The 14,507-nt window shown below is 40.7% G+C and overlaps 1 protein-coding gene across 4 annotated transcripts in view; it reads right to left on the bottom strand.

Annotated features, from left to right (window-relative positions):
- Positions 1-9,888, bottom strand: part of UBA2 (ubiquitin like modifier activating enzyme 2) — a 29,586-nt gene extending 19,698 nt beyond the window's left edge. Inside the window, exons 1-6 of one of the 4 annotated variants that reach the window (XM_052655907.1) lie at positions 9,742-9,888; positions 7,779-7,862; positions 6,702-6,772; positions 5,424-5,488; positions 3,790-3,890; positions 2,193-2,314 (exon numbers count right to left, since the gene is read on the bottom strand). In XM_052655907.1, the coding sequence (XP_052511867.1) occupies positions 2,193-2,314; positions 3,790-3,890; positions 5,424-5,488; positions 6,702-6,772; positions 7,779-7,862; positions 9,742-9,879 (581 nt within the window). In that variant the 5' untranslated portion in view covers positions 9,880-9,888. Of the gene's footprint in view, positions 1-2,192; positions 2,315-3,789; positions 3,891-5,423; positions 5,489-6,701; positions 6,773-7,778; positions 7,863-8,357; positions 8,418-8,501; positions 8,519-9,741 lie in introns of those variants that run through there. The other 3 variants (XM_052655908.1, XM_052655909.1, XM_052655910.1) reach the window with 3 other exon arrangements.
- Positions 9,889-14,507: the final 4,619 nt, after the last annotated feature.

Raw genomic sequence — 14,507 nt, 5'->3', positions numbered from 1 at the left:
TTTTAATCAGAATTGTACTGAATCATTAATACTTTATATACACAAACTAAAATAAATGTACATTTTGCTCTGTCAGCTAAGAAGGCCTAAAACAAATGGCACCCACATCTATGCCTAAGCAGTTGTATCCGGGCTTCTAATATCATTCTTCAATAAAAGGAACCAGGTTTCCTGAAGAAATGTCTAATTCTAGGGCTGAAGCAGGAAATACACTAGATGAACCTGGAGCATCTTATAGTCCCAGAAAGTAAGGAATTACTCCAAAAGAAAACCCCCCGTCACACTTTAATGGCTACATATCAAAGAGCACAAGGCCAACTGAAGAGCTCCCAATGGCCAAAGATGGAACAATCTGAGCAACAAAATTAAACAGTGTATTAGATTATAGTGAAAGTCGCTCAGTCACACCTGACTCTTTGCCACGCCATGGACTACACAGTCCATGCAATTCTCCAGTCCAGAATACTGGAGTGGGTACCATTTCCCTTCTCCAGTGGATCTTCCCAACCCAGGAAATTGATTTGGCGTCTCCTACACTGCAGGTGGATTCTTTACCAACTGAGCTATCAGGGAGGAAAAACCCATTAGATTATAACCCAAACTATAAAATACATTCAATATCAATGAATCTACATGAATGACAAACACTACCTTAAGTGATCAAGGCCTACATTAATAGTCATAAATTACGTTGATAACATGTATCCCTCATATGATATGAGGAAAACAACACTTTATCTCTGAGGTCTTCCTTCCAATAACCTATAACCACACTGATATCAATAAGAAAAACATCAGACAAATTCCAATAGTGGGGCATCCTACAAAATACCTGACTAGTACTCTTCAAAATTAACAAGGTCCTCAAAAACAAGCTAAGTCTGAAAAACTGTCACAGCCCCCTTAAGGGGGATCTAAGGACATGGGAAGTAATTATGTGGTATCCTGGAATAGAAAAGAAACACTGGGTAAAAACTAAGGAGATTTAAATAATCTTTGGACTTCAGTTAATAAACAACGTATCAATATTGATCCACTGTTACCTATATATCATACATTAGTATGATTAAGATGTTGACAACAGAGGAAACCAAATGTGGGAACTTGCTACCTTCTCAATTGTTTTCTAAATTTGAAACTTCTAAAAACTAAAGTCTACTGAAAAGAAAAAAAAAAAGTTTCCCAAATAAATAAAACCTGCAAGTGTATTTCTTGTGAAATTTTGTCATTATACCGTTATATGTGTACTTTCCTGACTGAATATGTTATACCTTAATCAAAACATAAAACTGTCTGCTGCAGACTTCTAGAAGATATCAACTTGATAACATTCTCTTCTTAGTTGACTAAGAAGGTGAAAAAGTATTTGCTAAATTTTACCAAACATTTTTCCTTTATCTATGAAGATTATACAGTTTCTCTTTCTTAATGAAATAAACGGCATTTATAGACCTTTCCAGTGTTAAATCATGCTTGCACTCCTGGAATAAATACAACGTGGCATCCTTTCCGTTTTACACCATTTAGATCTTTTTACTTTATTCTCGGCTGTGCTGGGTCCTCCAGGTGTGATGTGGTGGCTGCTCCTGCTGTGGAGCACAGGCACTTGGCTGCGTGGGCTCCAGCACTCGTGGAGCACAGGCTTAGCTGCTCCGTGGCACGTGGAGTATTTCTGGACCAGGGACTGAACGCGCGTCCCCTGCACTGGCAGGTGGACTCTCAACCACCGGACCACCAGAGAAGTCCCCCTCTTTCCTTTTTATGGTCAAACCTGCCAATTTATTTTCCACTCTTATCTCAATTACATCCTAATTTTTTTGACTTTATGTTATTCTTTTTCCAACATAAGTTGCATCCTTTGCCAATTAATGATCACCACTCTTCATCTGTGTAAGCCTGTTAACTTCTTTCAACTACCACATACAACGTATCCTACAAGTTCCACATGTATTTTCAGTATTATTACAAACTATTTTCAACTTCCATTATTTCTTATTTAACCAGTGAGTTACTTCTAAGTATGTTTTAGTGTTTTCAAATACAAAGACTTGTGCTCATTTAGTTATATCCCTATTTCCAGTCAGAGTAAGCTCCATCGTCATTAAGTACAATTTCTCCACGGTATTTAAATAAATAACCCCACTGTCCATCAACAGTACTAAAAATATGTGCAGAAATACATATACTCTTACTTGAACAAATATTTCGCCCAGACAATGCAATGAATAGGTTCTGAAGGTGTGTTACGAATCGTACAGCCAGGAAAAGTTCTCTGGGTTGGTTTGGGATGACATTCATAACACTCAGTCACACCCTGCAAAGTAAAGATGTGACAAAAACATTTAACCCATGACAATGGTTTCTCAGTACTGTAATCCATTCTTTCATTTACATTCCAACTATCAAGAAAATTTTAAAATATTAGTGACTCCCCAAATCCTTACTTAACAGATAAGAAACTCTAACATAAAACCTAACTGAATCTACCAGTCACAGCTAAGGCTAAGCCAGGACTCTTGATTCCTGGCCCAGTAAGGAGAAAACACAAGTTTATCTTGATCATAGTGAATAGAGGAAACTACTGGAAAGACAAATAACAGCTTTCCAACCAGTTATCTTCCAAAGTTGTGAAACTCTATTATTTAAATATTATTTATAGCTTTCCCTTATAAGCTCCTAAAGATTAAGTGAATTGAAAGCATTTAATTTCTAGAGCTAACCAGGTACATGGAAAAAAGTCTTAGGTATTGCTAAACCAAATACTCTTCATTTCATTGCTAAAGGGTTATGTTTAAATTTACACTGGAAGGAATCTCTGAAAGAAGTCTACAACACCTGTGATAATTTTTCAAAACTTCAAATGAATATTCCTCATTCTGGCAGTTCTCTATCTCAGTCTTAATACATACTAGCGTCTCAGTAGTGGATCATGGTAATGAGCAATGTCTTTCTAATAATGGTTAAAGACCCCAAACCTGCAAATACCATTTTAATAAAAATTGCAGCAGATCCAGGGTTTTCTCCATAATGCCATTTCTGGTGTCCTTCCAACATGCTTTCTTGGGGCCAGCCATATGGCAAGCAGTCTATCCCTCATAAATTAATATTTACAAGTTTTCATAGAATGATATGAATTAAGCTCCCAAAGAGTAATACTAAACACTAAAACCAACTGAAGCAGAGCCACAATTTTCGGTATGGATAAACTGCCAAAGAACAGACAAAAGTATCAAATTTCAAGTAGAGTATATAATTTCTTTTAGTTTCAAGACCTGCAAATGATTCTTCCAATGTATCTGTTTAATTTCTTAAAGGAATTAAGAGAAAAAAAAGATTTGAGCAGAAAATGAATAACAATATTAAGATTATAGAAAACTGAGTTATGAACATACAGGTACTTGTTCTTACTCTTTAGTTTTATCTAAATACTTGAAATACTTCACAAATAGACAAACAAATTTTTCAAAGTACTCCAGACTATAAATCTGGACTCCAGCCAAAACTAACTTTTTAGAAGCTGGTTTAGCATACACCAACATGTCGTGTAGTCTCTTATGCTTGCCAACCTGAGGATTTTAATACACAAGCTACATTTTAATACACGCAAGGATTTTAATACATAAGATCTTTGCCTGTACTCATCCTAAGTTTTAGAGGAGCACAAAAAAATCCTTACATTCTGGAGGCTGACAAACCCATGTAATACATAGCCAAAGTTAACTTCTTCCCTCCTTAAGGTCCCAAATAAATATTTGGGGAGCAAAAACAAACAAAAAAGATGTTCTTTACCTTTTTGATAGTGGTTACCTGCCCAAGATAACCAGCAGTTCCACTCTCAATAAGAGGGACATCAGCTGCTAGACACATTCTATTAACATGGTTGCGGGCAGCTGGAAGAAAAATACTAATTAACAGGAGTTCATAGAAAAAAAAAAAAAGGTTACGTAGTTACCTGTAATCAGAATGAAATTTACCCGAACCATTCTCTACTGTTTTTATTTCATGTACAATTCTCTTACAACTATGACCAGAATAATACAACTATTATAGACATTTAAGAGACATGCAACAGTAAAATTTCTAACATAAGAAATTCGTATTACAAATTTACTATATGAGAAGCACCGCTATATACTACTTTTTAATTCCAAAGTGCCATCTTCCTCTTCTACTGCTGTGGCTGCTGCTGCTGCTGCTAAGTCGCTTCAGTCGTGTCTGACTCTGTGCGACCCCATAGACAGCAACCCACCAAGCTCCCCCGTCCCTGGGATTCTCTAGGCAAGAACACTGGAGTGGGTTGCCATTTCCTTCTCCAATGCGTGAAAGTGAAGTCGCTCAGTCGTGTCTGACTCTTAGCAACCCCATGGACTGTAGCCTATCAGGCTCCTCTGCCTATGGGATTTTCCAGGCAAGAGTACTGGAGTGGGGTGCCATTGCATTCTCCAACTACTGTGGCTACCTTTTATTAAACTTGGCTAAAACATTGTTTCAATGTTTTGCAAGCCCTTAACTTGCTCTTATTCTACTAAAATTATCAGACAATACATGGAAATGAATGGAGAATATGGAATATCAACTTGGAACTATTAAGGCAGTTTAAGATTGGGGGGAAGGGGGGCGGAAACAAGATAAAGGGGAAAAAGATGAATCTGGTTAAAAGAGTTATCCTGCCTCTTTCTTATGCTACTTTGTATGTCTTTTCTTCTGATATTTCTGACCTGAAATTGTTACAAACTCACTTGACAGATGCACTTTTACATGTGGAAGTCCTTAGAAGAGGACTAAGTATTTTCATTCCACATTTCAGACACACAGATCTGTTAACAATAACTGGCTATACAGTATTTGATATATGAAATATCACCAACTTGTAGAAGTTTAAATGGTCTAAAATGTGTACATGGAACAGGATCCAGTCTGGTATCTCACAGCACCAGATATACCGAAACTAATTCAAGAGCCATGACTTCTATAACTTTGGCATCCTGTTGCCTTACTCTCAAACAGTGGTTTTTAGCCCTAATTGCCCTTTAGATCATCTGGGAAACTACAAAAAAAATATGATCATTAGGTCCCACTTACAGAGTCTGATTTAATTGGACTTGGGTGAAATCTGGACCCTGATATTTCTTAGATCTCCACATAAACAAAGGAAGTCACTGTGTTTAAGTGCTGGGATAATGTGAAACAAATAAACATGCACACAACATACGCAGTCATCCTCTTTAATAATTTTAGCTTCCCCTATTTCACAGCAGTTCCAGTTAAAACTACAATCAAATGGCAATCTTTAAACCTGATCTTACTTCCCTTTAGCTCTTTTAAGATGTAACTTGTAAGGAAATATTTTAATTAACACTAATTGAATAAACAACCTTGTTACAGAAGAAAGGAAATACTTAAAATTATTAAAATAATCTCACCTCTGTTATCTAAAGCATTCATAACCAATATAAATTGTCGAAAAAATTCCACATTATAGTCAGGGCTACAAAGTAAAACAACAAAAACAAGTCACCAAAACAACTGGCCTTATACATGAGCTTTACAGAATAAAACAGGGTACTAAAAAGCATATTAAACTAATAACAGTGCAAAAATAACTGGTATTAGGGGTCTCTACCATATATATATAGGTCTGACTATTCCCAAATACCATCAACAGATTTAAAAGAAATTATTTCCCTTTAATCCCTGTGAATAACTACACATCCTTCTTGGCCAGTTACCTTGGGCACTGAGCAGAAAACCCAAACTGGCACGACTTACGAGTTCCACCAGGCCTTCCCGGGGCAGCAAGTGCCTGGGAACATACAAAGAATACATTCCCAGGATCTGCCTAGCCTGTGGCTTCACCTCACATGGTCAAGATCAGCAGGGTTCAGGCCCCTAGGGTCCCTGCTTTTAGAAGCACTGGGAAAGCAACACAGGGTAAGAAGGTTGTAAGGCTATCAGCAAGCTTGTAGAGCAAACATCCAGAGAATTAAAAGGAACCTGGAGACATAAATTCCCTGAGAAAGCATAAGACTTTCTTTAATTCCAGGCCTCAAAAAAGAACTCATTATTTTTAATACCATTTATACTTGTTAGCCGGACAACAACTACAGATAAAGGATTATTTTAGACACAGGGTTCCTTTGCCCCAACACCTCCAAAATTATTTATTTATCCTATCTCTACTGAGATCAGAGAATACTTATGTACCATCAGAATTACTGCCCCATCACAATCCCCAAAACTCACAGCCCTAATAAACAAATTATTTATGGAAGGAACCTTTTAAACTGAGAAAGGCTGTAGCTGAAGTCGACCAGAATGAGTAATATATTTAGAAAGGTCTGAATCATCACATATAATGATTTTTCATAGAATTATATATTTAAAACAGGAGTATAAGTTCCTTTTAAGTTTTCATAACTTATTTACGATTTATTGAAAGTATTAAAGTATCTCACTTATCTAAATCATTCAAACCATATGTGTCTGTGTATGAATATATACATATGTATATACAAATATACTGCTAAAAGAATGCCACTTAACTTATGTGGGCATAACCTACTGCATTTTTATTATTCCAGAAAAACTTAGAAAGCAGAATGACTTTGAGTTCATATATTTAGCTAATAAAAATATACTTTGAAGGTTTAATTAAAAATTCACAGCAAATGCAATTCTGTGACATAATAATCAGAGCATACTTCATGATGCTGTCATGGTAGGCTATGATATTAGCTTTCGGGTAAAACTGCAGTACACTCTCCTTGGCAACCTGGAAAAACAAACAACACTAAATTACTAATGTACTAAATTACTGTAACATTCTAATTATATACAAAATCTATTTATGGCAGACAACTGCTACTTCACCTTATATAATATTTACATTAAAAATAAAATACAAAAATGTAACAGGAAAATTTCAACAAGATTAAGCTATATACACCTATTTATAAACTAACAGGACAGCTGCCTCCTCTCATACACACTTGTACGTGAATGGCCAGCTTCAGCAAAAGTATCAAATGCTTTAACCAAGTATCATTCATCCATTCAACGACTATTCACTAAGTATCTTCCGTATATCAGAATTTGTATATGGCACTTGGTGAATAAGAGTGACATATATCAAATAACCATCTAGATACATGTAACTACAAAGTATGATAATGATACACAAAAAAAGCAGAGATTGTAATGAAAGGAAGATCTGATTTAGAGATTTAGTAAAGAACTCCTAGAGAAAATGTTAAAAATGAAAAGGGGAACAGAGTGAAAGTTCACCCAAAAGGCTGAGAAAAAAGCAAAGGCAAAAGGTATTTCAAAACCTTGAATCAAGATGGAACATTCAAGGAACTAAAGAAAGGTCACAATGGCAAGAACTCAGGGGACGCTGTCTTCTTCTAAAGTGAACAATGGCCTAAGTTGTAGCTTCACCTGCCCAAAATACAGGAGAAGCCAACCTCTGAGGAATGTAGAACACAAGGCTCACTCTAAGTAAACACTCCGAAACTTAAGCAAGAAGGGGACCCATTTACAGGGTCAGGAAAAGCACTTATCTTCTCTGCAGACAAAAAAAGGACAGCACAGCCTTCACTCCTTTACTAGACAGATCTTTCTATTCTTCATAATCCCTCAGCTGAAAAAGAGACAATTTCCCCCATATTCTCCCTCCTGCTAGAAACCCCAAGTTAATCTAATGCCATAAATAGAAGATCCCCCAAGGGCAGAAATAATAATGAACAGATAAATAGAAACCATATGAGAAATACAATTACCTGGGCCTTTGATCTTCCAACATGTTTCTTTTGAAACAAAAACTGCCTGTTGAGGTTGCTGACATCAATAGTATCCAGATCAATCTACAAATACATAGATCAGATAAATCACCAATTTTCTTATGTTTGAGCAATAAATATCACTATTCTCTTCAACCATAACCCAAAACTTTTGGTATTTGCTACATGTAGTGGAGAAAAGGCTCTTAATACCAAAGTGTTAAATTGATAAAATAATTCAATACATATTAAAAAAAACAAGGTTTACTTTCAAAGATAACGTCCTCTCTCCCCCCAAAAAACTGATTCTTTTCTTCATTTGCTTGTTTAATCATCCTGGCAAATATGTTAGGAAATTCCTTAGATGGCACATAATCATGTTGAAAACGCATTAAAATTTTTTTCCTTTTTTCAATTTCCATCACTTCTCTATTAATCTCATCAATTACTCTTTCAAATCCAATATAATAAACTGTGCCTTCTTTTTCTTAAATGATACTTGACAGATTTATTGAATTTTTAGCACGTTCTTTAATTCAAAAGTCCTTACCCATCCACAATTTTATTTACAATTATTACCTGAGGCCTGTGGAGGGAATCTTCTACACAAGGTTAAGTGTCTCACGTTTTAGGTCTTACCTAATTGCTGTTTAAACGTTAAATACAAGGGAATAAAAAATAATTATAACTAAAAGCACTTTCATTCCACTTCAATAAACTTACATGAAAGGTAATCAAACGTTCTGTATAACATCCATGGTTTTGGCTATAATTTGTGAAAATTACCAGTACATATAATCACATAACATTTTTTTTATTCGTGCTTTCTAAATTACTACAAAAACCAAACCAAATAAAAAAAGATCAACATTTATTTCTCAGGTGCCCCAACTCATTGTCTATGGCAAAATGAACCTTTTAAAGGAGTATCAGTAATTATCAGCTATGCCACATTCATTTTTGGGATTTGTGATACAGAACTGAATGGGAAGACAAACCCTATAAAAACCAAAGGAAAATGCATAAATGCTTCTCCCTCCAGTCACTCATTTATTAGTTCAGTCGGTCATCTCTAATTCCATGTTTCCACTACACCTTAAAACGCTATAAACTCACAACCAAATTGTAGGTTACAACTCCAAACCTCTTAAGTTTACATAACAGAAATAACCTGACTCAAAATTGCAGCAGATTCTCGCCACTGCACACCAACGCAAAAGTTAAAATCCTAACCAATACCTTTAACGAAATAATCTACGGTGATAAAAATGATTGTCACGCAGATTGTCTGTACCCAGAAGAGAGGAGCGCAGGCCCCAAAGGAGTCCTACCAGTTGCCTGGCGACCCAAAGTAAGTTACCAAACTGCATCTCACTTTTCCTCTTATTTGTTAAAAATAAAATGGGATGAAAACAGCGCTTACAAAGCCTGATAGCAGTGACGATTAAATACGTTAAGGCGAGTAAAAACCTCAGGACAGAGTCGGACTCGGGACAAGCGCTCAGTAGGTCCTGATTGTTATTACCGCGCCATACTCTGCTCTGGATATTAAGAGGGACTTTGAATTGAACACTCGCAACATCCTCAAGGGACTCGAAACAACCATCTCCTGCCTCCCGTTCAAACTGGCGTACCGCTCTGAAGCGAAAGCACGAGGGCTCCTCCACAGCCCAGAGCCGCCACAAATTGGCGGGGCGCGGGCGGGGGGGGCGTGGGGGGGGAGGCCCACCGCAGGACGCCCGGAAGACCCGGGCCCTCGGCCTCAGCATGCGGAGCGGGCCCGGCGAGCGGCAAGGCCCGCCCCGTCGCCGTGGAAGAGCTCCCTCTCCGTGGACAGCCACGACCCTGGGGCCTCTGGGTCTGGCCCCGTGCTCTCAGCTCCAGTCCCGACCTCCGGGCCCCAAGCCCCCCGACCCCGGCTCCACAGCCCGCCATTCAGCCCGCGCGCACGCCTGGCCCTCACCAGGTCGATGTGGGAGAAGCCGGTGAGCACGAGGTTTTTGAGGAGCTCGCAGCCGATGCCGCCCGCCCCCACCACCAGGACCCGGCCCCCGGCCACGGCCTCAGCGAGTTCCCGGGGCAGCCCCCGCGACAGTGCCATGGCGGGACGACCACGAGCCGCGGCGGAGGCGGAGGCGGGAGAAGTGAGCCGCGGCCGGAAGCAGGTGGGGGAGGGGCGGCCCAGCTTCCGTTCCTGCGCACCTCGGCCGCCTATCGGCGCCGAGTGGGCGGAGCCCGAGGGTGTGGCCAGTCCGCCGGCCCTAGACAGGGCTGGGCTGTGAGCGAAGGGCTTCACACCTCCGGTAGTAGTTTCTCAGCGACGCGCACGGCCGGGTCTTCGGCCTAAGCAGCCTAAGGATGGTGTTTGGCCTGGGATTTGGAACTCCCAACCAAAACTTCTAACAGGTTAGAAAACTTTTGTCCCTGTATGTAAAGAGCTCTTACAAATTAACAAGAAAATGAATGTCACACAAAAAATACAGGCAATGGATGTGAAGGAGCACTCATGAAGACAATGGGCAATATGATCAATATTGAAATTTCATCAAAGACATGCAAAATAGTTTTCAAATGCTTCTCACCCATTGAATGGCAAAAACATTGTGTTAGGCACTCCCACACACTGCAGGTATACTAAGGCAAAGCTTTCTAGAGTATTGTGGCAATTTGATATTAAAAAAAAAACCTAAAATTGTGCATAGCTTTTGATTCATTCTTTTCAATTCGAGGAATTTATCCAATGGCAGTTATCACTGGTTAAAAAAATAATTAAATTGGAATAGAGAGGCAGATGTACAGAATGGACTTGTGGACTCAGCAGGTGAAGGGGAGCGTGGGATGAATTGAGATAGTAGGATTGACATATACACACCACCATGTGTGAAACAGTGGGAAGCTGCTGTATAACATAAACAGCTGGATGCATACTTTTCTTTTTTTGAAAAATACTTTGCAGCATATGTGTAATGGAGTAAAGGCCTCTTGTGCCCCAAGCGAAAAAAGCCAAACTCTGACAGTGGGAATTTGTAGATGAGCCACCCCACACCCGAGGAACAGAGGCTGCACGATGGCCGAGAGGAGCTACTTCACGTTCAAGGTCAGGAGGGGCAGCTGTGAGGAGATACCCCTCTTTCAAGGTAAAGAGCAGCGGCTGCGCTTTGCTGGAGCAGCTGTGAAGAGATATCCCACGTCCGAGGTAAGAGAAACCCAAATAAGACGGTAGGCATTGCGAGAGGGCATCAGAGGGCAGACACACTGAAACCATAATCACAGAAAGCTAGTCAGTCTGATCACACGGACCACAGCCTTGTCTAACTCAATGAAACTAAGCCATGCCGTGTGGGGCCACCCAAGATGGGCAGGTCATGGTGGAGAGGTCTGACAGAACGTGATCCACTGGAGAAAGGAATGGCAACCCACTTCAGTATTCTTGCCTTGAGAATCCCATGAACAGTATGAAAAGGCAAAATGATAAGATACCAAAAGAGGAACTCCCCAGGTCCGTAGGTGCCCAATATGCTACTGGAGATCAGTGGAGAAATAACTCCAGAAAGAATGAAGGGATGGAGCCAAAAGAACGGGACAACAGAGGATGAGATGGCTGGATGGCACCACTGACTCGATGGACATGAGTTTCGGTAAACTCCGGGAGTTGGTGACGGACAGGGAGGCCTGGCATGCTGGATTCATGGGGTCGCAAAGAGTGGGACACAACTGCACTGAACTGAACTGAAAGACTTATTGCAGGGTGTCAAGCAAGGAAGTGGGAGGCAAGCCTTAGGTCCCTTCAACTTGGTCTTTGAGTTAGGGGATTTTTTTAAGGGGAAGAACAAAGAGAGATTAATCATCATCTTGTGCCATTTTTAAATAGTAGTTTGGGGAGTTAGGATATGTCTCTAGTTTACAATTCTCTGGCCACGTGGTCCATGCCTCTGGGATCTGTTAGCTCACCTTCCTCTGGAGAAACAACTTGAGTTTGTACCTTAACAATGACATCTATAATAGCAAGTTTACTACATTAATGAGGTTATCAACAACAGCAATTTTAGTCATCTGACTCTGGTTGATTAGTGTTCAGTTAGCATCAGACTGAGATCAGAGGAGGTTAAGAAAGGGAGTAAAGTTGTAGAGAGATTTATCATAAACTCAGTAAGGGAACTTGGTTTCAGGAGGTGGGGGAGACTCAGTTTCAATTACAAAGTATGTAAAAGATTAAATTTTATTAAAAAGGTTTCTCAAATGGCAAGAAAAAAACCATGGTTAGCATTTTTGTGTACTTATGTATGCTGGAATTGTGGACAATTTTTATTTCTTCTCTAAACTTTCCTGTATTTCCCAGATGCTCATGCTCCTCAAAGAAAATGTGAACTTTAAAATTGGAAAAAAATTATTAGAAGAAAAAAGGAAAAGGTGGTGTAAAAGGAAAATCCAAAGAGTCATTATTGCTAAGAGAGCTCTCTAAAATGGAGCTGGAAGGCCACTGATAAAGTGTAACTTATGCAAGGCTTCCGTGAAGAGGTGAAGTGAAGTTGCTCAGTCGTGTCTGACTTTTTGTGATGCCCATGGACACCAGGCTCCTCTGTCCATGGGATTTTCTAGGCAAGAGTACGGGAGTGGGTTGCCATTTCCTTCTCCAGGGAACTTCCCTAACCAGAGATCGAACCCAGGTCTCCCACATTGCAGACACTTTACCGTCTGCGCCACCAGGGAAGTCACCGTGAGAAGGCTTCTGTAAGACCCCCTTATCTGTCTGCAGTGTCTGTATCTTCTGGACCCCAGGGCTTCCCTGGTGGCTCAGGTGGTAAAGAATCCTGCAATGTGGGAGACTTAGGCTCAATCCCTGGGTTGGGAAGATCCCCTGGAGAAGGAAATGGCAACCCACTCCAGTATTCTTGCCTGGAGAATCTCCATGGACAGAGGAGCCTGGCAGGCTACAGTCCATGGGGTCACAGAGAATCAGACACCACTGAGTGACTAAGCACAGCACGGCAGTGAAGTCTGACCTTCTGACCACTAACTGTCCTAATGAAGGCATTCAAAACATCTGCCAGAAACTTAATGCTTATTCCCCTTACTCAAATATAACTCATGACAGCCTATCTGTATCAGACCCTTACCCTAAAACAACTCGTGACCATCATCCCTCAAGGACAACTATTTCCTTTCTTGTGTCAGAGTACAGCCTCAAGGCATTTGTCTTCATAAGCCCCTGAATCTCTTCCCTGGAACACTCTTTCCATTATACTCAAATCTGTGTCTTCTGAACTGTAACTTCTTTAAGATTTATTGATTTATTTTGGGGGGCTGCACTGGGTCTTTATTGCTGCACATGGGCTTTCTCTAGTTGCGATGAGTGGGAACTACTCTCGTGGTGCATGGGCTTTGCATTGTGGTGGCTTCTCTTGTGGGAGGGCGTGGGCTCTAGGGTGTGTGTGGACTTCAGGAGTTGCAGAATGTGGGCTCAGGAGTTGTGGCACATGGGCTTCCTTGCTCTGAAGCATGTGGGATCTTCCTGGTCCAGGGATCAAACAGGTGACCCCTGTATTGCAAGGCAGATTCTTAACCACTGGACCATGATTGAAGCCCCAAATTGCAATTCTTATGATGCCAAATGTACTCTTTTCTTCTTTGTCTTGTTGGTTGACAGAAGAAAATTCCTTTTGACTTCTCTGGTCCTTTTCATCAGTTGATTGGTTCCCCAAGCACCCACCAAGCTTGGTCTGTGAGGAGCACTCAGGCTGTGGTTCTGAACCATAAGGTAAAGGAGGGGCCGGGGAACCCAACCATGGCTGGGGCTGGTCGAGGGGCAGGGGGCACACCCTTGCATAGTACGCTGCTGACGTCCCTTCCCTACCATTGGCCTGCCTCTCATAAACAGACATCCTGAACAGGAGGCTCGCCTTCCTTCTCCCTCAAGACACGCAGTGGATAGAGCCACCTTCCTTTGCTTCTCTCCTGCCCACAAAACTGCACACCTAATCCTACTCCTCAGGGCCTTGCTGGCATTTCTGTTTTCAGATCTAGATCTTTTACACAGCATGTAAGTGGTTCACACTGGACTTGTTTTCTCATGTCTTGCTTCCTTAACAACTGTGTTACAAACATTATTTCTATTGGATGATGGGGATGCCTCTGCAATCTGTACTCTATTTAGATAAGATCTGATACAAACAGGTGTAACTAGATTCAAGAACGCATTTGGTTGGAAGCACAAATTGTCTCCACCTAAAAGAAACATGACACCTAACTCATATCTGAAAATGGCTGTATCAACAGTTTCAAGCAACAATTATACCCCATTCTCTCATCAAAGGAGGGTACTCTCTGGCCACTTAAATAAATCCAAAGTGATGTACCTGCAGTCTGATGTACCTGATATGAGCAGTCTGTTTTCTGCTCTAGTTGGAGTGAGTGGTCTGAAGTCTAAGGAATTATCTGCCCACAACAGAAGTGCCACAAGGGAACTGGTGATGGCTCCTCCAACATGACAGAGAGGAGGAATCAAAACCTCTCTCTACAGGACTTCCCTGGTGGCTCAGTGGTAAAAAAAAAAAAAAAAAAAAACAACCGCCTGCCAATGCAGGAGACATGGGTTCAATCCCTGATCCGGGAAGATCCACATCGTAGTTGCCATGGAGCAACTAAGCCCGTGCACCACAACTACTGAGCCTGCGCTCTAGAGCCCGGGAGATGCACCTACTGAAGCCCACACGTGCCCTAGAGCCTGTG

The sequence above is a fragment of the Budorcas taxicolor genome, chromosome 18 (genome assembly GCF_023091745.1).
Source record: "Budorcas taxicolor isolate Tak-1 chromosome 18, Takin1.1, whole genome shotgun sequence".
NCBI lineage: Eukaryota > Metazoa > Chordata > Mammalia > Artiodactyla > Bovidae > Budorcas > Budorcas taxicolor.
Note: the sequence above shows the minus strand (reverse complement) of the source record. Positions and strands in the feature narration are given on the sequence as shown.